Source organism: Erythrolamprus reginae, chromosome 3, assembly GCF_031021105.1.
Source record: "Erythrolamprus reginae isolate rEryReg1 chromosome 3, rEryReg1.hap1, whole genome shotgun sequence".
NCBI classification, from domain to species: Eukaryota; Metazoa; Chordata; class Lepidosauria; order Squamata; family Dipsadidae; genus Erythrolamprus; species Erythrolamprus reginae.
Window position 1 is genome coordinate 150,319,562 of NC_091952.1, and position 19,244 is coordinate 150,338,805.

Here is a 19,244-nt window from a genome sequence, read left to right on the forward strand (position 1 = left end):
GCCCCCACAATCCGGGTCCTGTATGAATTGTTACATGTTATTCTAATTTTTTCAGTTTCAACTGTATACAGTATTATTATATGCATGTATGGATGGATGGATGGATGTGTATCCTATCTTTATTGTTTTTACAAATAAGCCAAGTTCCCAGAATGCAAGTTGTAATCTAGAGTAGGTGTGATGGTTTGGAGATAAAAGACAGAGCTTATGAGCTGGAAAATTGGCAGTCTGGTTTTTGAGACCCGAGCCCCATGCAATGAGATAAGCTCCTGTTCCTTGCACCAGCTGCTGCCCATGTAGCAACCTGAAAGCATGCAAATACGAGAAGATTAATAGATACCACTTTGGTTGGAAGGTAATAGTGTTCTGTGCACCTTTGGCATATAGCCATGCTGACCATTGTCTTTGGACAATGCTGGCTCCCTTACCAAGAAACGAAGATGAGTACTGTGCTGTAAAATTAGACAAGACTGGACAGGGACTGGATCTTTTACTTTTATTGAGTTTATTTGTTTGATTGTATATATCCATCTTTATTCTTTTTACAAATAAGTCAAGTTCCCAGAAACCAGGTTGAAACCTAGTGTTTATGATGTTTAACCTCACCTGGGATAAGGTACAGAACAACAGAGTTTCTGATATGAATTCCAAGGAAAATCCAGGGGGTCGTTTGGAAAAAGCACCTTTGGACACTGGACATAAACATACAATGATCAATTAGAATATATTGTCTTGGCTAGAGAACTATTATCAAATTCAGATGCTATGATCAATATATGATCAATTTGCCCAATGCTTATAAGCATTGATATAAATATTGCTCTAACATCCTCATCACTCTAATTGCAGCTTTTCCTGATTCCAACAACTTGAAATCAGAATATCATCACTGAAGCTGACTGGTACATTTTGTGATATTTAATTAAGCAGCATTTTGTCAATGGAATATTAAGGGTGATTAGATATATTGATTCAATTTTTCCATGCAGGTTACCAAACTCAAGAAGCATGGTCCTGTGCACGTTTATTATTAGCTGTTTGCAAATTATTATTATTATTATTATTATTATTATTATTATTATCATCATCATCATCATCATCATCATCATCATCACCACCACCACAAAAAACAGTAATAAACAGCCAATGAGATTCATTTGCTGATCAAAGTATGGTGGCCTTTTGCAACTGACAGATTGTGATTTTGTCAATGTTTATTGTTTGCAAATGCCAGCGGAGGTTTTTTGGCACAGCACTTAGTGTGCCGATTACCACTGGGACCACCTGTATGAGTTTATCCCAGACTCATTGTTTTATATCACCATCATCATCATCATCATCATCATCTAGATTTAATATAACTATCCACTCCAATGAACATTCCATCTTCAAACCTATGTTCTGATATCAGATATGGCTTTCTAAATCATGTTTATAAAAAACATGAGCTCTCATAAAAATTCAGTAAGAAACTACTAATAATCAACAGGAGAGTTTTCTGCTGGCTTTAGATTTTAATATTAAAAAAGAGAATTAATCATCACATCACTCAATGCCATGTTAATACTGTGATGAATTTAACTAAAATATATACAAACACCCTGTTTTAGCTAACCTCCCCTGCCTTCTGCAATTATAGTGCATTCTACAGAATCAAAGCACAGAGTCGCAATGAGAATTCAGAATACAAATGGAATTAAAATTTTCCTGGAACGTGGATAATCTTCAAACTTGTTGAGATACCATCTGAAGAAGAAAAAAAAAGTAAGTGAATACATGGTTTGACTCAGACATGTCAAATCCTTAACAAATGTAAATACCGGTAAGTCTATTTTTTCATGTTGCTTCTTACCAATCACAAATTCAGTTATTTTGTAAATACAAACTATTATGATTTTCAGTTCACATCTTTCTGACTATATGGCATTCAAAAGAACTAACAGTCAAATAAAAAACAGTATAAATGGCCAAAACTATTATTTTTAAGACACCTGACTTTTTGACTTTTGAAAAAAAGGATGTGGCTCTTTAATGAGTTGAACCTTTAGAGAAGCACTTCATTCCAGTTCTTAATAAAATCTGAAAAGAAGCATAACTGTTACACTTTTTTTCATATTTTTATAAGAACTGGAAAAAGATGCATCTGCTTTTAAGAATTCAATTCATGATGTGCTTCTTTAAAGGTTCAACTCATTAAACAGAAGATCTTACTAGCGGAAAGATATTAGTTTAGACAAAATCCAAAGTGTTTCTTCCAAATTATTGATGAAGTTTATAAAATCTTTCCAGTGTTATTTGAAAGCTTCTTGTATCAGGAAAATATTATAAGCGGCCTCAAAAGTTCAAATATTTAAAAAGTAAATAAAAGGGAGGTGAATGAATGAATCCTTATTATAGCCAAAGGACAGATAGAAGATATACATGGAAACAGCAAAAATCATCAAATAAAAATAAAATAACACAGGCAACTGTAATAGTTGATTTAAAATATGTCACAACTGATGTATTTTATAATATTTGCAAAGATGTGTAAAAGTATTTTTAACCAGGAAATGTTTGCTCTGTTCTCAAGCATCTGAAATTATACAATATAATCCAACGTAGAAAGTTGGAACATCAATTTAAAATAGATATTTCTAAAATGTTTAAATTTTAAAATCTCAGAAAAGATCATTATAAATCTGGTTCACATTTCTTTTATAAGTTTCTCTGTAAATCCATTCCCTCCACATTAAATGCAAAAAACCTAAAAAATTCACAAGGGAAGTTAATGGCTGACTTTTAATTATTTAAAAAATATTTATAGCAAACCCAGGAGTCTGTTTGTTTGACAAGCTTGTTTACTTGAAAACATGGCCACACAAATCCATCAATAAAACATAATTTATATTGCTTCAAGGGACATTCGCTGGAGAAATGTTTACTGATTCCCCCCATACAATACCCAAGGAAGGGACAGAACATCATTCATGTCCCACTTTCCCAAGGGTATGCTGTGGTTGTGATATGTTGTGATTGTGGTATGCAAAGTTTAAAAGAGTATGAAATCAGTCAGGTTCACTTTGGAATATTAATAAGAACTTTCTTGCAAATGACCTATTTAAATTACATGGTGTTTTAAAGGTAGTTAGTAGTAGTTTTAACTGTTCAGTTGTGTCCAACTGTTGATGACTTTATAGGCAAATGCTCCCCATGCTGCCCTGTCAAGTTGGACCTTCATGTTGGACCTTCCTCTTTTTATCAACTTTGGTGGTATTAAGTCAGTAAGTTCTTTGCTTGCCCCTTTTCCTTGAACCCACTAACCATTCCTACCAACGTTGATTTCTCCAGTGAATTTGCATGCACAACATGGACAAAGTAAATCAGTTTCCTTATTTTGGCTTCTAGTGATGTTTCAGGTTTTATACGATGATTTATTCTGGTTTTATATAGCTGGATTTTTAACATAAAGACTGATCTTTATTGAAATATACTTTTAATAAAAATACAATTTTCAAAAAACCAATCAACATACTTGTTGCAGTTGGCTCTGGGCCAGCTCCTGCAACGGGGAATGTGGACATTGGTTTAGGAGAATCTTCAGGTTCTCAGAGACTTGTCTTACTGCCAGCAGCTTCTGACAGTGAAGAGTCATTGTCAAGGTCAGACGCTGGGGGAGAAGAAGAATCGGACGGAGAGGTGGAGGCAGTCAGCCCATAAGCTAATGACCCCATTAGTGAGTCATCAGACTCCGAAGAGGATCGGATAATAGATGCTCATAGGCGCAGGTTTATGACGAGAAGGGAACAACTGCGTAGGTATCATAGAAGATAAGGGAGAACACCTGTGACTGAGGCAATTAGGCTAATGGGGTTACTGATAAATTACCAGCATTGCAGAGAGCGCATGTGTGGGAGTTTATCCGTTTGGAGAAGGATATCGTGTTTGCATTGTTCCAGGACTTTCACAGACTTTTTTGGATATTTCACAGCTAAGTAAATCTTGTGGACTCACTTGAAGAGATTTGAATGTGACGGTCTCACAGCTGCTCTTCTCTGCTCTGTTTGTTTTTGTCTCTCGCAGCTTGCAAGGACTATTATCTGTGTGTGAGCTAATTTGTTCAGTTTAAAGTGCGTGTGCACAGCATTATTTTGGATAAACTGCATTTCTGTTTACTCTGCAACAGCTTGTGTGTTTGAATTTACATTCCTGACTTAATTGGGGCTCGTAATGTGAAGCCCGGCATAACAATACTTAGATGAATTCAGTATTAGATTAACTATTTTTTCTTTAACAGTTTGTAAAATAAATGTAGCCACTAATGTTTACAATAAATTCAGGATATAGGTAGCAGATATTTGTGACAATCATCATATAAAGTCAAATGAACACTCAAGAGAAATTAAGATGTTGGGAAACTTACTGGTGATGCGAATATGCTCGGCTTCCTAATATCATTAATGTACTGATGGCAAAAACTGCACTTTCTAGTGTGTTGCATGCAAGAGCAAATCCACACCACTCAACAATCTCTCCAAAGAAGTTAGCTCCAGTTATGTATTCAAACATTCCTCCTATAGAAAAAAAATGTTGCAATTATTGACTTGGTAAATAAAGCTTTATATACTTCAACAAATGCAAACTGGAATTGTCTTGAATATTTTTCAACCACATCTATAGTGAATATGAAATAAATCAAGGAAATTAGTCAACACTACCATTTTCAAGCATTAAAACCTCTCTAAAGGAGAGGGAACCATTCATTTAAAGCAAATCATAACCATAAGATTATTATTTTTATTCCAAACGTTCATTCAAGATTCTAATTCTCCCTAGTTTTGTGGTGTTGCCCTTTTAAAATGCATTAGATTAAATTATGTTGGCTGTTAGTTTTGCTAGTTAGAACTGTATTTTGGTTTGGGGAAGAAGCCTCCCTCCCCCAAACCTTTTGAATTAATCCTCTGTCTCCAAGAAACTTAATTCTGCACTATTTTAATGCACATAGGCTTCAGTAGGTCCTCCATTTTAGAGGAAAAATACTGACTGCTGATTAGTCAGGCTGTTTGGCAGCTCCCTATAAAAGAGCTGGCTGCCAGAGAGAGACTTTGCTGGGTTGTTATTTACAACTAAAACAAAAAGTTGCATACAATGCTACTACCAATTGACCATTAAATGCTGCAAAAAGCTGTAAATGCAGGCTAGCTGCCAATTATCCAAAATGTCATCACGTAACTATGGGAGCCCAGCTGTCAAGATCATAAATGCTTTTGGGGAGACTCGAGATCATAAATGTTTTTTGGGAGATCCATTTAACTTTGAACAGGCCCTAAGCAAACTCTTGTAAGATAAGGAATATCTGTCTCTTTTATTTTAGGGTTATATTGTTGAAGGGACATAATAACAGTAGAATAGGTAGAATTACTGGGACATAACAATAACTTGCTATTTCATTTTTGTAAGAATTGCTTTGCTCCTGTAAGAATCAGATTAGCCTCTGCCATTTGCTTCTACCAGTGATCTAACTTGTTATCTTGGGTGTTGGTTTTTTTTGTACAATTATGTGCCTGGATATCTGAAGAAGCGGGTTATGTCATGGTTTGGCAGGATTACATTGGGCAAATACCTCTGTTGCTAAGCACTCAGTCCCCCTGTTTCTTGCTGTATGGCCAATTCAGGTATACAAGGAAGGCAAGGGCCAAGGCGCCAGAATTGGGTACCAAGATGGTGTCTCTAAAGATATAAAAGGACACCATACCTTCCCCAAAGTGTGGCTTTCACTGCATACTCTTTGTCTGGTCTAACCATCTCTTCTTTGTACAAATAAAAGCTGATATTCTTCCAAGCCTCTTCGTGGAAAAGTACATTGTGAACTCCTTATCCTACGGGTCAAGGTAGCCAGAAATAAGAAAATTGAAATATCATGCCAGGAGGCAGCAATGGCAAACTATTTTCATATCATGCCAGAAAACGAACATGGATCCGTCTATCTAGGTCCCAAAGGACAAAGCTTAGCTCAAAGCTTTGATTCTGATGGTGATTCTACTTATCAGGCATAATATTTTCTATTTAATCAACAATTAACAAGAAAATTGGGATACAAAGTTCAAGCTCCGACAAGCAATAATTATAATAATTATTAAATCACCATGTAATAATTTTCAAAAAAAATTTTGTTCCCAGTTGTTAAGTGTGTTTTTCTGATTGTTTGTACCTTAAATGAATAGAAAAAAGTTATTATTCCCTGTAAACTTTGCTTTTGTGGTCAGCACAATGATATTTTGAAATTGATCTATTTTTAAGGATATTCGCAATATTTCAAGATACTTAAGAAACTACTGGAATTGTGAGAACTATCAAGAAGTTTCTAGAACTGTCCAGAATTATCTAGAACTTTCTGGGATTGTACAGAGTTGTAGGTAGCTGTATAACTACAGTTATATAGGGCCACTACAGCCCTTCCTGAGAGATGGAGAGACAGGATCTAATTGATTGGGATTGCATAGTAAGTGGGCAATGGCCATCACAGACAAAGGGGAATTGACCTAGACAGACAGGTGTGAATTCAATATCTATTCAGATTCTGATAACGACAGTATTCACACTTCACCTCACACCCATTACAGGAGGAGCTTAGGAATGTAAATGTATATATTGTATGTTACTCTGGTACCGGGTGATCAATCTTGCTCTGCTGAATCCTCAGTACACTCTTGTACTTTAATACTGCATGGAATAAAGACCATTTTTATCAAGTTTGGAGAGACATCCTTTTTCCTTACAGTTCACAGCAACTTAGTCAATTTAGATGGCATCAAGAGGTTGCATACATCCAGCAGACGCATTTTGCTACGTATGTGGCCAGTTTATAAAGACAAGAGCAAAAAAGTACTCTGTGGAAGCATCTGCTAAGATGTGTGAGGCCTACAAAGCATACTTCGGCACGCCTGTTGGTGACCAAGACAAACCATGGGCTCCTCATTTCACATGTGAGCACTGCAAGAAAACTCTTGAAGGTAAGTGGATAAATGCTACTCTCTTAAATAGCGGATTAACTGTGTTAATATTGTAAATATCACTAGTCATTAGTGTGAAATAGGCCTAAATCAAATTCTCAATCCAGATTTAATTTTGTTTGCTTATAGGTTGGTACAGGGGAGAGAAGAGAGCCATGCATTTTGCTATCCCAAGAATTTGGCGTGAACCGACTGATCACTAAACAAATTGCTACTTCTGCATGGGGAACTCTTCCAAACGTTGCACTGGCAAAAATGTACCGCCTGTAACGTATCCTGACATTCCTTCATCTGTTGCCCCAGTGCCACACTGCCCTGAACTTCCTGTACCAACAACCCCAGACAGAGCTACACCACCTTCAAAAGAAAGCATCAGGTCAGACACCGAGGAAACTGATTTGCAGTATAGTCGTAAATCTCGGAAAGCCGCACACTTCTGAACAGTTTTTGGTAATCTGTGTAAATTTGCAATACATATAGTGTTCTTAGTCTGACTGTATAAATGAGAAGATGCTGGTCTGTTTCTATAGTAAAAATGCATAATTTTCATTGCCGTGGTCACAAAAGCGAAGTTTATGATGAATGTAAGCAATTTTTAATTTGTTTTAGACATAAGCAATTGGAATATAACATATAAAAGCTGGGAACAAAATTTTTGTTACATAGTTTTAAATGAAAAAATATTTACATTTTAATTTAACGTATGCAACCCTTACCTCTTGGGATTTTATATCCTGTCTCCCCTGGTTTTCTTAGGTTTCTCAAAATATAATCAGAGTGCATGTTAATCAGGAGACCCCCTAGCCAGGCTGCAGTCCCTGGAAGAAACGTTTTAAAGCAATGAAATTAAATTTAGGATTTAATTTTTTAAAAAATAATGTAAGAAGAAAATAAGTAAATATGCTAGGGAAAGTGGTTCATTGAATTGAGCCCAAAAATTTCCATTGCTAAGAAAAACAGTTGTTGGTGAGTTTTGCCCCATTTTCTGATGTTTCTTGCCACAGGAAAGAAACATCTGCAGTTGTTAAGTGAATCTGGCTTCCCCATTGACCTTAGTTGTCAGAAGGTCACAAAGAGGGACCTGCACTATCCTGCACTACAACTCTCATAAGTAGGAGCTAGTTACCAAGCGTCTGAACTTTGGTCATGTGACCATAAGGATGCTGCAATGGTCATAAATATATGTACAGTGGTACCTCTACTTAAGAACGCCTGTACTTAAGAACTTTTCTAGATAAGAATCGGGTGTTCAAGATTTTTTTTGCTTCTACTTAAGAAACATTTTCTACTTAAGAACCCGAGCCCAGAAAAATTTCCCAGGAAATTTGAGAGCGGCATGAAGGCCCAGCCAGTTTCCTGCCAATCCCCCTTTAATCCCGACCATCTGGGCTGCCAGAGGAGCCTTTTAGTGGTGCTTAGGGAGGCTTTGGCAGTCCAGAGAGAACAAAGCATTTTCCTTTCTCTGGGCACGTGAACAGGGAATAAACCTCTGCAAGTGCCTAGAGAAAAGAAACACTCCCTTCACTCTGGGCAGCCGAGGAGTCACCACAGTGAAGGAAAGGCACCGGCTACAAAGCGAGCAAGCGAGAAGAGAGGGGAGCCCTTCAGCATGGGAAGGATGGGGCAGCAAGTAGCAGCAGCAGCAGCCAGTGCATGGGAGGCAGTGTATGGGAGGCAGCCTTGCGCCGGGTGTATTGGAGACGCATGCTCCTCCTCTCCGCCCCAGAGTCCCTCTTTTTTTTTTAAGCCTTAAAGTTTTGATTTTTTTTGATTCCCCTCCCCTCCCCTTCTTCCTTCGGCAGTGACTGTCCTCCTCTTCTTCCTCCTCCTCCTCCCACCCAAATTCCGAGTTTTTATTCCTTTCCTTATGGGTTTGCACGCATTATTTGCTTTTACATTGATTCCTGTGGGAAAAATTGCTTCTACTTAAGAATGTTTTTACTTAAGAACCTGGTCATAGAATGAATTAAGTTCTTAAGTAGAGGTACCACTGTATTTTAAAAAAGCTCCTAAATCATTTTCTTCCAATGCTGTTGTAACTTTGAATAGTCACTAAATGAATGGTTGTAAGGCAAGGACTACCTATATTGGCTCTACTCAATCTGATCGAAGACCCAGGCTGGGGAGAGTTCTCAATACAATGCTACTGTGCAGTTCTACATTCTGGTCTGATTAATAATCAAAACTGACTATGAGTAACTCAGAACTAATGACATGCTTGAAAATTTCAACAAGTCCTGCCAGATATTGATGAAACCGGAGCCATATGCTTGTTTTTGCCGCTCCGAGTCTTCCAAGAGGGGCCGCATACAAATCTAATAAATAAATAATAAATAAATGCAGTTTGGCAGAGATGCAAAAACCACAGGATTTCTGGAGTCAAGGTTCTTTTTCACAATAAACACATTACACGCCCAGTAATCAATGCAAATTGGTGTGGATGAGAATTAAAAGATTTTAAATTAAAAAGAACCAGACGAAGAGTCTTGTAAATATTTTTTTTAATGAAAAAGGATAAGCAAATAGTTTGTAAACAAATTTGTTATGGCTCAGACTAAGGCCATTCATTTCATAAGAATCCATGCGTGAAGTTGCAGGATATTAAAAAAATCCACCGAGGTTCCTTCCCCAGAGCAAGAATCCACCACTAATTATTTTACAAGCATATCCCCACCGCATCTCAATACCCTCCTGAAGATGAAACAGCACAAGCTTTGCTTCAGGTACTGCAATCTGGAGATGGCAACTTTAGTTTCTGCAGTGGTTTCCTCCCCTGGGCTAGGGAGAAAATACTGGGCTGGTTCCCTAATTAATTTAAAGCAAAGCCTTGTCCACACTTGTTTAAATATATAATTGAGAGGAGTTGTATCTGAATTGTAATACTACATGCCTGGCAAGAGGTCCCAATGATTGCTGCTTGCAGAAAAGCTTTGGTTCCTTACTTCCTTCATTCACATAATCTTTCCAATATTGGTAATCCTCCCTTCTACATAATCATCCTCATCTTCTCATCTTTCTCACTTCTCATCTTATCTACTACCTTCTCCTATTGATACATTATGATTTATCAATTGTTGTTGTAGATTATGATTTATGACAGACATGTATATTCGCCTTCATTTTTATGATTTATGATATATGATTTATCTCTTTGTAGTTTGTATGTGCTCTTATAGCTCACACATTGGACACAAATTCCTTATGTGTCCAATCACCCTTGGTCATCTTAGTCACTCTATCTCTTAATGGCAGCCCAGTTTTGTAACTTTCAAAATTGCAATGGCATTGGAAAATAACTTAATGATCAGTCCTTTCCCCTTTCACTTCACACTGTCCCTGCCGTCACTTGCAACCAGCAGCTGTTTTCAATTATTGAAGTGTTCTGCAGTCATGCAATCACCATTCACACAGTTCTAACAAGCCAGGTTCGACAAGCAGATTAAAAGGAATAGCCTACAGTAAAATTGCAAGTCACACTCATGTGATGTCCCTCTTAAAAACCATACTACTTAGCCATAGAGTTGTTAGTCCTAACTGTGGTCCTTAAGCAAGGACTCCCTATAGATTAGAATTGCCCTTCTCAACATTGCAGCAGGATTGATCTACTTGTTATATCTTGCATAAATAATGCTAATTTTCACTAGATAACAGCTAAAAGAAACAACTGCTTGCCCATTCTCTTAGCTCACTAGATTTTCTTAGATTAGTTGTCCTCATTCAACAAAGCGGCTGTTTTAGAGGTAAAATTAAGATACAATGCTATTTAGGAGATTTTGAGTTGGTCAGAAACACAAAAAGAAATGACATTGGGAAAATCTGTTGTGATTACATTTTCCGTTGATTTAAATAGCTTAAAAAATAATGAATCACTTCTTTCTCCAGGACTTCTGTTTTACTACAGTAGCAAGTGGGAGTACAATTCTCAAGAAGGTACAATTTCAGCTTGAACAAAAGAAAAAACATAGCTTAACACAGAGGGGATTTAAGCCATTCAGGATAAGAAACAAAGATCAATTGTTGACAATTTGACATATACATATTACTTGAACTGGCTCACCAAGAATGAAACGTAGTTCTGTTAGATAGTTGGATGAATATTCCGCATAATTAGTTAAACTCCGGCCTTGCAAATACCCATTATATGAGCAGAATATAAATGCTGACACAAATACAAAAAATGGTATTGATTTTCCTCCACGGATTAAGAAAGGAAAGATGAAAGATCTGGAAAATGAAAAATATTTTTTTATTTAATTATTATTTTGAACACTGCAGTAATTCACACAAATGCACAGCCATATTTTCAGAAGAAAACTCTATTACTAGGTCACTTTTCAGTTCAAAAAAGTCAAAAAATAAAGCATTAATAGTAAATACACATATAAATGTGTATGCACAAACACACTTTGCACTAATACAGTGGTACCTCGTGATATGAACCCCTCGTCATACGAACTTTCCAAGATACGAACCTGGGGTTTGGAAATTTTTTGCCTCTTCTTCCGAACTTTTTCCGTCTTATGAACCCGCCGCCTGAACGCCGAACCCGGAAGTTCGGCAAAAGTTCAGGTTCAGGTGGCCGCCGAGAAGCCCCGCCGCCCGGCTGTCGCCTTTTGAAACAGCCAGGGGGCTTCTCGGCGTCCTCTCAAACTCGAACGCCAAACCTGAACTTTTGCCGAACTTCCGGGTTTGGCTTTTGGGAGGCCGCCGAGAAGCCCCGTCGCCTGGCTGTTGCCTCTTGAAACAGCTGGGGGGCTTCTCGGCGTTCTCCTGAACGCCAAACCCAGCAGTTCGGCAAAAGTTCAGGTTCAGCGTTCGGGTTCAGGAGGACGCTGAGAAGCCCCGCCGCGCGGCTGTCAGCCTTGCAAAAGAGCCGCGGAGCTGTCGGGCCAGTCAGGAGCCTAAAACAGAGGTGGGGAATCCCAATAGGGAATTCCATGGGCGAAGCTTTGACGTCACGAAGACATCTTTCCTGGCTGACTGAAACGTGGACTCCAGGAAGGACATCTTCGTGATGCCAAAGCTCTGCCCATGGAATTCCCTATAGGGATTCCCCACCTCCATTTGAGCCTCCCAACCGGACCGACAACTCTGTGGCTCTTTTGCAAAGCTGACAGCCGGGCGGTGGGGCTTCTCAGCGTCCTCCTGAACCCAAACGCTGAACCTGAACTTTTGCCGAACTTCCAGGTTTGGCATTCTGGAGAATGCCGAGAAGCCCCCCGGCTGTTTCAAAAGGCGACAGCCGGGCAGCAGCGCCCAGTGGAGCGCCATTTTTGCAGGGGGGGGGGGTTCGTTGCATGCATTAATTGACTTTACATTGTTTCCTATGGGAAACATTGTTTCATCTTACGAACTTTTCGCCTTACGAACCTCCTCCGTGAACCAATTAAGTTCGTAAGACGAGGTATTACTGTATTTAAGTTTCTGAAGTATGTACTTCATATTTTAGAAGCAGGACCCTATACTATTCCAGACAAATGGCTGTCCAGTTTCTTCTTGAAAACCTCCAGTGATTGAGCACCCACAATTTACAATTTCATGAATGTATTGTTTGGGGTGAAAAAAGAGCTCTCATTTAAATAATCATTTAGTTTTTCCTGTAGAAATTTGGCATACATTTTTTTGATCTGACTTAGGAAACTATTTGAGCAGTGGTTAGCCGAATCATCTGTCTTCCCGTTCTTATATTTTGGCATTACAACAGCTAAGCCCTTATCCTTTGGTATCATGTCCAAACAATCTATTGCTGTGAAAAGTGAAACTAACATTGGGATCCACCATTCCAATTTTTTTTATTACTTTATATGTAATAATATCTGGGTCTGGGACTTTACTTGTTTTAAGCTATTGAATTATATTTCTAATTTCTGAACATGTGACTAGGAGCCAATGGGGAAGAGTGGTCATATCTAACTTCAACTGTATCAGGGAATTTTCCATTTGACTAAATAGGGTAACAAAATATGAATGTTATGAATGTTATTGGGAAAAGATTGGGCTGTTATCCTTCAAAGCAGCGGTCACCAACTGGTGGTCTGTGGAACATTGGTGGCCCGTGAGAAAATTTGGTGGTCCACAGAAATTTTTTTTGCATTTTTTATATTGCACTAAATGCTATTTATCTTTTTTAAAATGCATATTAGTCTGTGCGATTTAAATTATGAATTTATTGATCCCTGAGGTTTGAAACGTTGGTGACTCCTGCTCCAAGGGATAAGAGGAATTTTCAGCACAGTTGGCTGGGGAATTTGAGTTTAAGTTTTAATTGGATTTGTATGCCGCCCCTCTCCGAGAACTCCGGGCGGTTCACAGCATGTACAGGAAAAAACAGGAAACAGTAATAACAATCCAATTAATACATTAAAGAACAATCTTTAAAATTCTAATTTAAAAAAAAATATTGGAATTGAAGTCCACATATCTTAAAGTGGCCAAAGTTAAGAAATACTAATTTATATAAATTGTGAATGAATACAATGAGGACAAAATAGAATAAAAGATATCACATTGTTACTTGGATCAAGCAACACACATTGCTCCCAGGGATTCTGAACAATCCAAAACACTAGGGTTATCATCTCATATACTCAACAGTGAGAAATGAGATATGACATAAATGATTTAGGGGCATTGTAAAACATAATTTTGGGGTTTGTCTAGATTAATTTTGAATGGCCCATGTACTATTTTACAAGTATGTTTATATATCCCTTTATAGTTCCTGAAAGTATCAAGGTTGTATGATAGGTGGACAATATGTTGGTATTCAAATACAACACTTGGCTGGGGGGGTTTTTCAGTAGGGTTATGTGATGGTGGCTGAATCCATCATATATAAAATAATAATAAAATAATCCAACCTGCTTGGATCTGCCTATATACCGTGCCGATAAATTACAAAATCCTTAGGAAGAACTTGATGCAGACAAATACCAGCTAAAGAACTGGTGTTGTGACTTCATATTGTAATGAACAGATTCTTTTAAATAATAATTAATTTTTTTATTTTCTTAGCTTCTTAGATTATTCTTCTAGATATACTATCTTCAAATTGATATTCAATTGAAGATGATATTCAATTGAAGAAAAGAATAAACTTTAGTTTAGAGATGCATAATAAGGAAACTGGACAAGGAAACTAAACTGAGCAATATTAGTAAAGATGTTTAGAACTCTTGAAAGTTCACCCAAGTCTTGACATCTGAGAAATCCACCATATCTTGAAGAAGTGCTTTATGTATCAGCAGTTGGTTATATGTATCAATAGTGAAAATTACAAATAACATATTTAGTATAGTTGCAAAATCTAGGTATTGGTCTTATGTTTGGGTTGCACCAGAAGTGGTATTCAGCAGGTTCTGACCAGTTCTGGAAAACCAGTAGCAAAAATTTTGAGTAGTTTGGAGAACTGGTAAATACCACCTTTGACTGGCCCTATCCCATCTATTCACTGCCTCCCAAGTCCCAGCTGATTGGGAGGAAATGGGGATTTTGCAGTATCCTTCCCCTGGAATGGGGTGCAAATGGAGATATTATAGCATCTTTCCCTTGCTATGCCCACCAAGCCACCCCCATAGAACCGGTAATAAAAAAAATTGAATCCCACCACTGGGTTGTACCATTACTCACTCTAATATACTTGTGATGCAAAATGTTGAAAAGTTATATTTACCAAGCACATCTAAATTATATTGTAACCAATATATTTACAAACCTCAAGGCATGTCAGAACTTTTGAGTACCCCTAATGTTTGGAAATTGAAAGCTGAAAAATTTGTTATGCCCTAATTTGCAACACGAATAGTCATGCCTCTGTAGGAGAGAGGAAATTGTATTTTAACTCTGGGCATAATTGTGCAAAATTGATTACAGTAGTCAATTCTCCTAACACTATAATTATTCAGAAATAAATTATGGTACTTCCTGGAATATTTTTACTAAATCACTGTCAAAAATGTAGTTTCTCTTCTCAAATAAATCTGAACAATCTAAGAGATTTGGCAGTAGACTACTGTATATACCATGCTTAAAGTGCTTTGTACTGGAAATAAATGATCTTGTAGGTAACTATTCTGAATTTAATTCAGCTCTGTTGGTGGAAAATGTTATAGATGAGATTTCTTTCTGTAACTGTTTTACCTTACTTCAAAAGTTACATCTCATAAATTGTGTGCTCAGAATTATAAAGAATAGGGAGAGCTTTATCATAAATTTCAAAAATCTATGAATTAAGCAATTAGTTAGAATTAGGAAATACTGATTCAGATATTCCAAATGTATGTTTAATGAGATCAAGTAATTAAAAAAATAAACACGGGCTTTTATAATTAAGAAAATTTTAATGCTTAAAGTAATGTCTTTTATTGTTTTAATGGTTTTTACTACTTACTACTTTACTACTTTATTGTTTTGAAATGTTTTTAAGATCTTAATTATATGGTTTTTAAAAAAACGTTTAGCTGCATGTGCTGAGAAGGATGGCTATGGAAATCAATCAATGAAACAAACAAACAAATAAATAATTTGGAGTTATCAATCTTCATAAGCACTAAGAATTAACAGTTTTAAAATTTTATCAGAGAGCCAAGTATATGGTTGCTGCAACTTCTTATAAACACCAAATGGTGCTTATAACATTATGCCTTGAAACTTTAAACCATCTGTGAGACTCCCTATAAGGCCATTCAATAAATAAGCCCCAATGAATTAGTGCAATATATAGACCAGTGATGGCGAACCTTTTCAGCACCGAATGCCCAAACTGGAATGTGCTTGCATGGACCATGCACTGGAGTGCCAGAAACCCAAAGACCAGCTGAGCGGTGCGCATGCACACATCAGAAACCAGCAGAGCAGCTGACAATGGCGTGCATGCCCAGACATAGGGCTCTGCAGGCCACTCTGGCACATGTGCCATAGGGTCGCCATCATGGGCTTAGCGCCTTGGCGAGATTTGCCAATGATCATGTATTGAGTTCTCCTAATTAAGAAGCAAGGGTGAATTATAACTTCAGTCACTATGGGTAAATAATCATCAAACTATAAGCTTAAAAGGAAGAAATAGAGAAATGTAAAAGACATGGAGAATAATGACAGTGAATCTAGGGAGGTGAATAGTCAAAGTGTAGGTGCTATAACAGGCATTTTAGTCCCATAGTTTTGTAGCATTCAGCCTTGTGAATGTGAATTCAATTGGGATACTGACCTTAGAGAGCAATTGGACTTCAAGCTTGTTTTTAAAAACCCTTAATCTTTTGATCTGGGTTGGGAAATCTATTGATAGTCAAATCTCAATAGATTTATGACATTCACAAAGGCTTTAAAACACACACACACACACACACACACACACATTATAGAAATTTATCTAGTTTGTGAATCATTTTGATGCATTACTTATTTCTTCTTATCCTCAAAAGAGGTTTCAGGTGTGTGGTATCTAGTTTACTCAAAAATCTGTTATGCAAAAAAATCCATATTAGAGCAATTTCATTAGCAGGCTAATTCAAGGCTATAAATGTTCAAAATGTCAACACTAATAATAACGATATGAATATAACAGATTATTGCTGAGGGTAAATGACATTTCCATTTTTCAAATGTGATTTGATTTTGCTCCTTAATGACAAAGACATAAATTTGCTGTATACAATCCAGATGTCTTCCCAACATTTCTACTTTGGCCACAACATGATTTTCCAGCACCAAAGCTATGATCTGGGGGCGGAGGGGGGATAACTTTTCCCGCATTATCAATGGCACAATTATTATTTTTAAATCTGATTCGCTTTAAAAGGAAGTTGTGGGAGTGCCCTCATAAACATTTACTTGATCAAAGAAATAGAGTCAATTAAAGAAACAACTTGTTGGCATTCAGGTTTAGCCTGCTGTTTCTCCTTATCAGAATAATATGTGCCTCTCTAATCTGAATGAAAGATCTGTACCTGCTCTTTTAACAACGTGTTTTTAAGATGTTTGTTAGGTAATAATAATAATAATAATTATAATAATAATTTATTAGTTTTGTATGCCGTCCCTCTCTGAAGACTCGGGGTGTTTCACAAATAAATGATTCTATGGAAAAACTCCAATCCACCCATTCTTCAGCACAGGACAATGATGGCAAACCTTTTTTTCCTCAGGTGCCAAAAGCATGTGTATGCATGTTATCGCCCTTGCATGTGTGCCCACCCATAATTTAATGCCCCATGTGTCCCGCCCTCCCGTGCATGCATAAGTCCCAGGCTGCCCACCCCCACATGCAGGCATGAGTACTCATAATCTCCCGTTCCTGACTTCTGGTGGGCCTGGTAGGCCCATTTTTCACCCTTGGCTTTCTTGGAGCACGGGGAGGGTGAAAACGGCCTCGCCTGCCCCTGGAGGCTAAAAATGCCCTTCAAAGCCTCCATGCAAGCCGCAAATCAGCTGGCTGGCACACACGTGCGCGCTGTAGCTGAGCTAGAGAAACAGCTTGCATGCCGGCAGATATGGCTTCATGTTCCACCCATGAATATAGATCCATCCAGTATTTCTTTTATCAGTTCCCTTCCCCTCAAAATGTGAGTTTTTTTAAAACTCCAACACTTGAGGTGTTCAAGAGATTGGATTTGTCTGAAATGGTGTAGGAATTTCTGGTTTTTTGGGGGGGGGGGTTGGACTAGATGACCTACCAGGTCCCTTCCAACTCTAGTAATCTAAGATCTAATCTATGCCAATCAACAAAGTTTTTTTTTAAAAAGCCGGGATTTAACTTGATAGTTTCAGCACCAACCAAATCCACCTGACAGATGTCATCATCTATGTTCTTGGTCAAAGATGCTGTTTCGAAATTCTGCCTATAAATAATTGGCCAGAGCCTGGGGAATGGCTAATCTTTTTATGTCAAAGGGACCTCTGTAGCACATAATTATCCAGCCCTGTTCCTGGTTAAACCTGATTCAAAGAACTTTAAAAATGCAAGAAATTCAAACCATGTGCCATTTAAAAAAAAAGGAAGGAAGAGAAGGAAAGGAAAGGAAGGAGGGAAGAGAAGGAAAGGAAGGAAGGAAGGAAGGAAAGAGAGAGAGAGAGAAATAAAGAAATAAAAGAAAAAAGAGAAAAATAATAATAATCTCGCCAACCTGTAAAAGTAGTGGATGAGGAAGAGTCCTAGCAGAAAGCGGTTCGGCCAGAAGCTCAGACGGCTACCCTCGCTACACAGCACGAGCATTACCGGGAAAAGAAAGGCGGGCGCTTCTTGCACCATCCAGGCCAGGGTGCCCGGGAGAGGGTAGCCGTAAGAGGCTGAAGCGTAGCGGCCGTACGGTGCCCCGGCACAGTGGAGGACGAACCCTACGGCCAGAATTAGAAAGCCCACCAGGGTGTAGCTCATCAGTTTCAGCAGCTGCTCCTCCTGTGGGCCGGAAACGCGTTGCCAGAAATCTCTGGGGCATAGCAAGGTCCACGCGAGCCTCGCCGCCGACTCCACCGCCATCCTGAAAGAAAGCGAGTGGCGAAAACGCTAACGCCGCCCGGCTTTTCCTTTAGCATGTCGGGCTCCCTCTCTCCCTGTCTCCAGGCGGGGCTGGCAGAGCGTCGGAGAACATTCCGGGAGTCATGTCAAGATCTGAGGCGATCCGCGAGGTGGCGTGGGTGCGGCAAAGAGGCGGCAAAGGCCTCAGGGAAGTCTGGCTCAAGGGGTGGAGCTTATCTCCGGGACGTGGAAAGGGATAACAACCCTAAAGGAAAGCCCCTTCGTCCCCCTTTCACGGTCGAGAAATTACTTGCTCGTGCCGCTCCTACGTCTGCCGTATCTACGGGAAAGCATGACGCCAATATCTTGCGTTATTTATCCATTCACCGCGGTTGCTTCAGGCTTCACAAGAAGAAAAAAAAAATAGCCCTTGGCGCTATCCAGAAGCGAACCTTGAGCAGCGCTCTCTTTTGCTTTGCTTAATGCTCGGGTTCAAGTTGTGCGATCACTCAACTGAAGCCGCACTTACCTCGTTTCTGCCTGTAATAGGAATTTAGTGTGGGTAGAATTCACTGAGAGAGGGACATAGGGGAAAGGGAGCCCTTTGCATCTGGTTCCTGTTTGCATTGCCCAAAGCAGGGGTAGGCAAAGTTGGCTCTTCTCTGACTTGTGGACTTCAACTCCCAGAATTCCTAAGGCAATCATGTTAGCTCAGGCATTCTGGGAGTTAAAGGAAGAGGATGAGTGGTCTTGCAGAAGGAAATAAAATATTAGAGCCTGAAGTCATTTGTAACATTTCC

General features: G+C 38.5%; 1 protein-coding gene across 1 annotated transcript; it reads right to left on the reverse strand.

Moving 5' to 3' along the window:
- Positions 1 to 488: 488 nt before the first annotated feature.
- SRD5A1 (steroid 5 alpha-reductase 1) lies at positions 489 to 18,932 on the reverse strand. Its single transcript, XM_070749071.1, has 5 exons — positions 18,113 to 18,932; positions 11,050 to 11,216; positions 7,709 to 7,810; positions 4,403 to 4,553; positions 489 to 1,746 (listed from the first exon to the last, which is right to left on the reverse strand). The coding sequence occupies exons 1-5, from the start codon at positions 18,463 to 18,465 to the stop codon at positions 1,680 to 1,682; spliced, it is 840 nt and encodes a 279-aa protein (XP_070605172.1). The 5' UTR covers positions 18,466 to 18,932; the 3' UTR covers positions 489 to 1,679.
- Between the last annotated feature and the right edge of the window lie 312 nt (positions 18,933 to 19,244).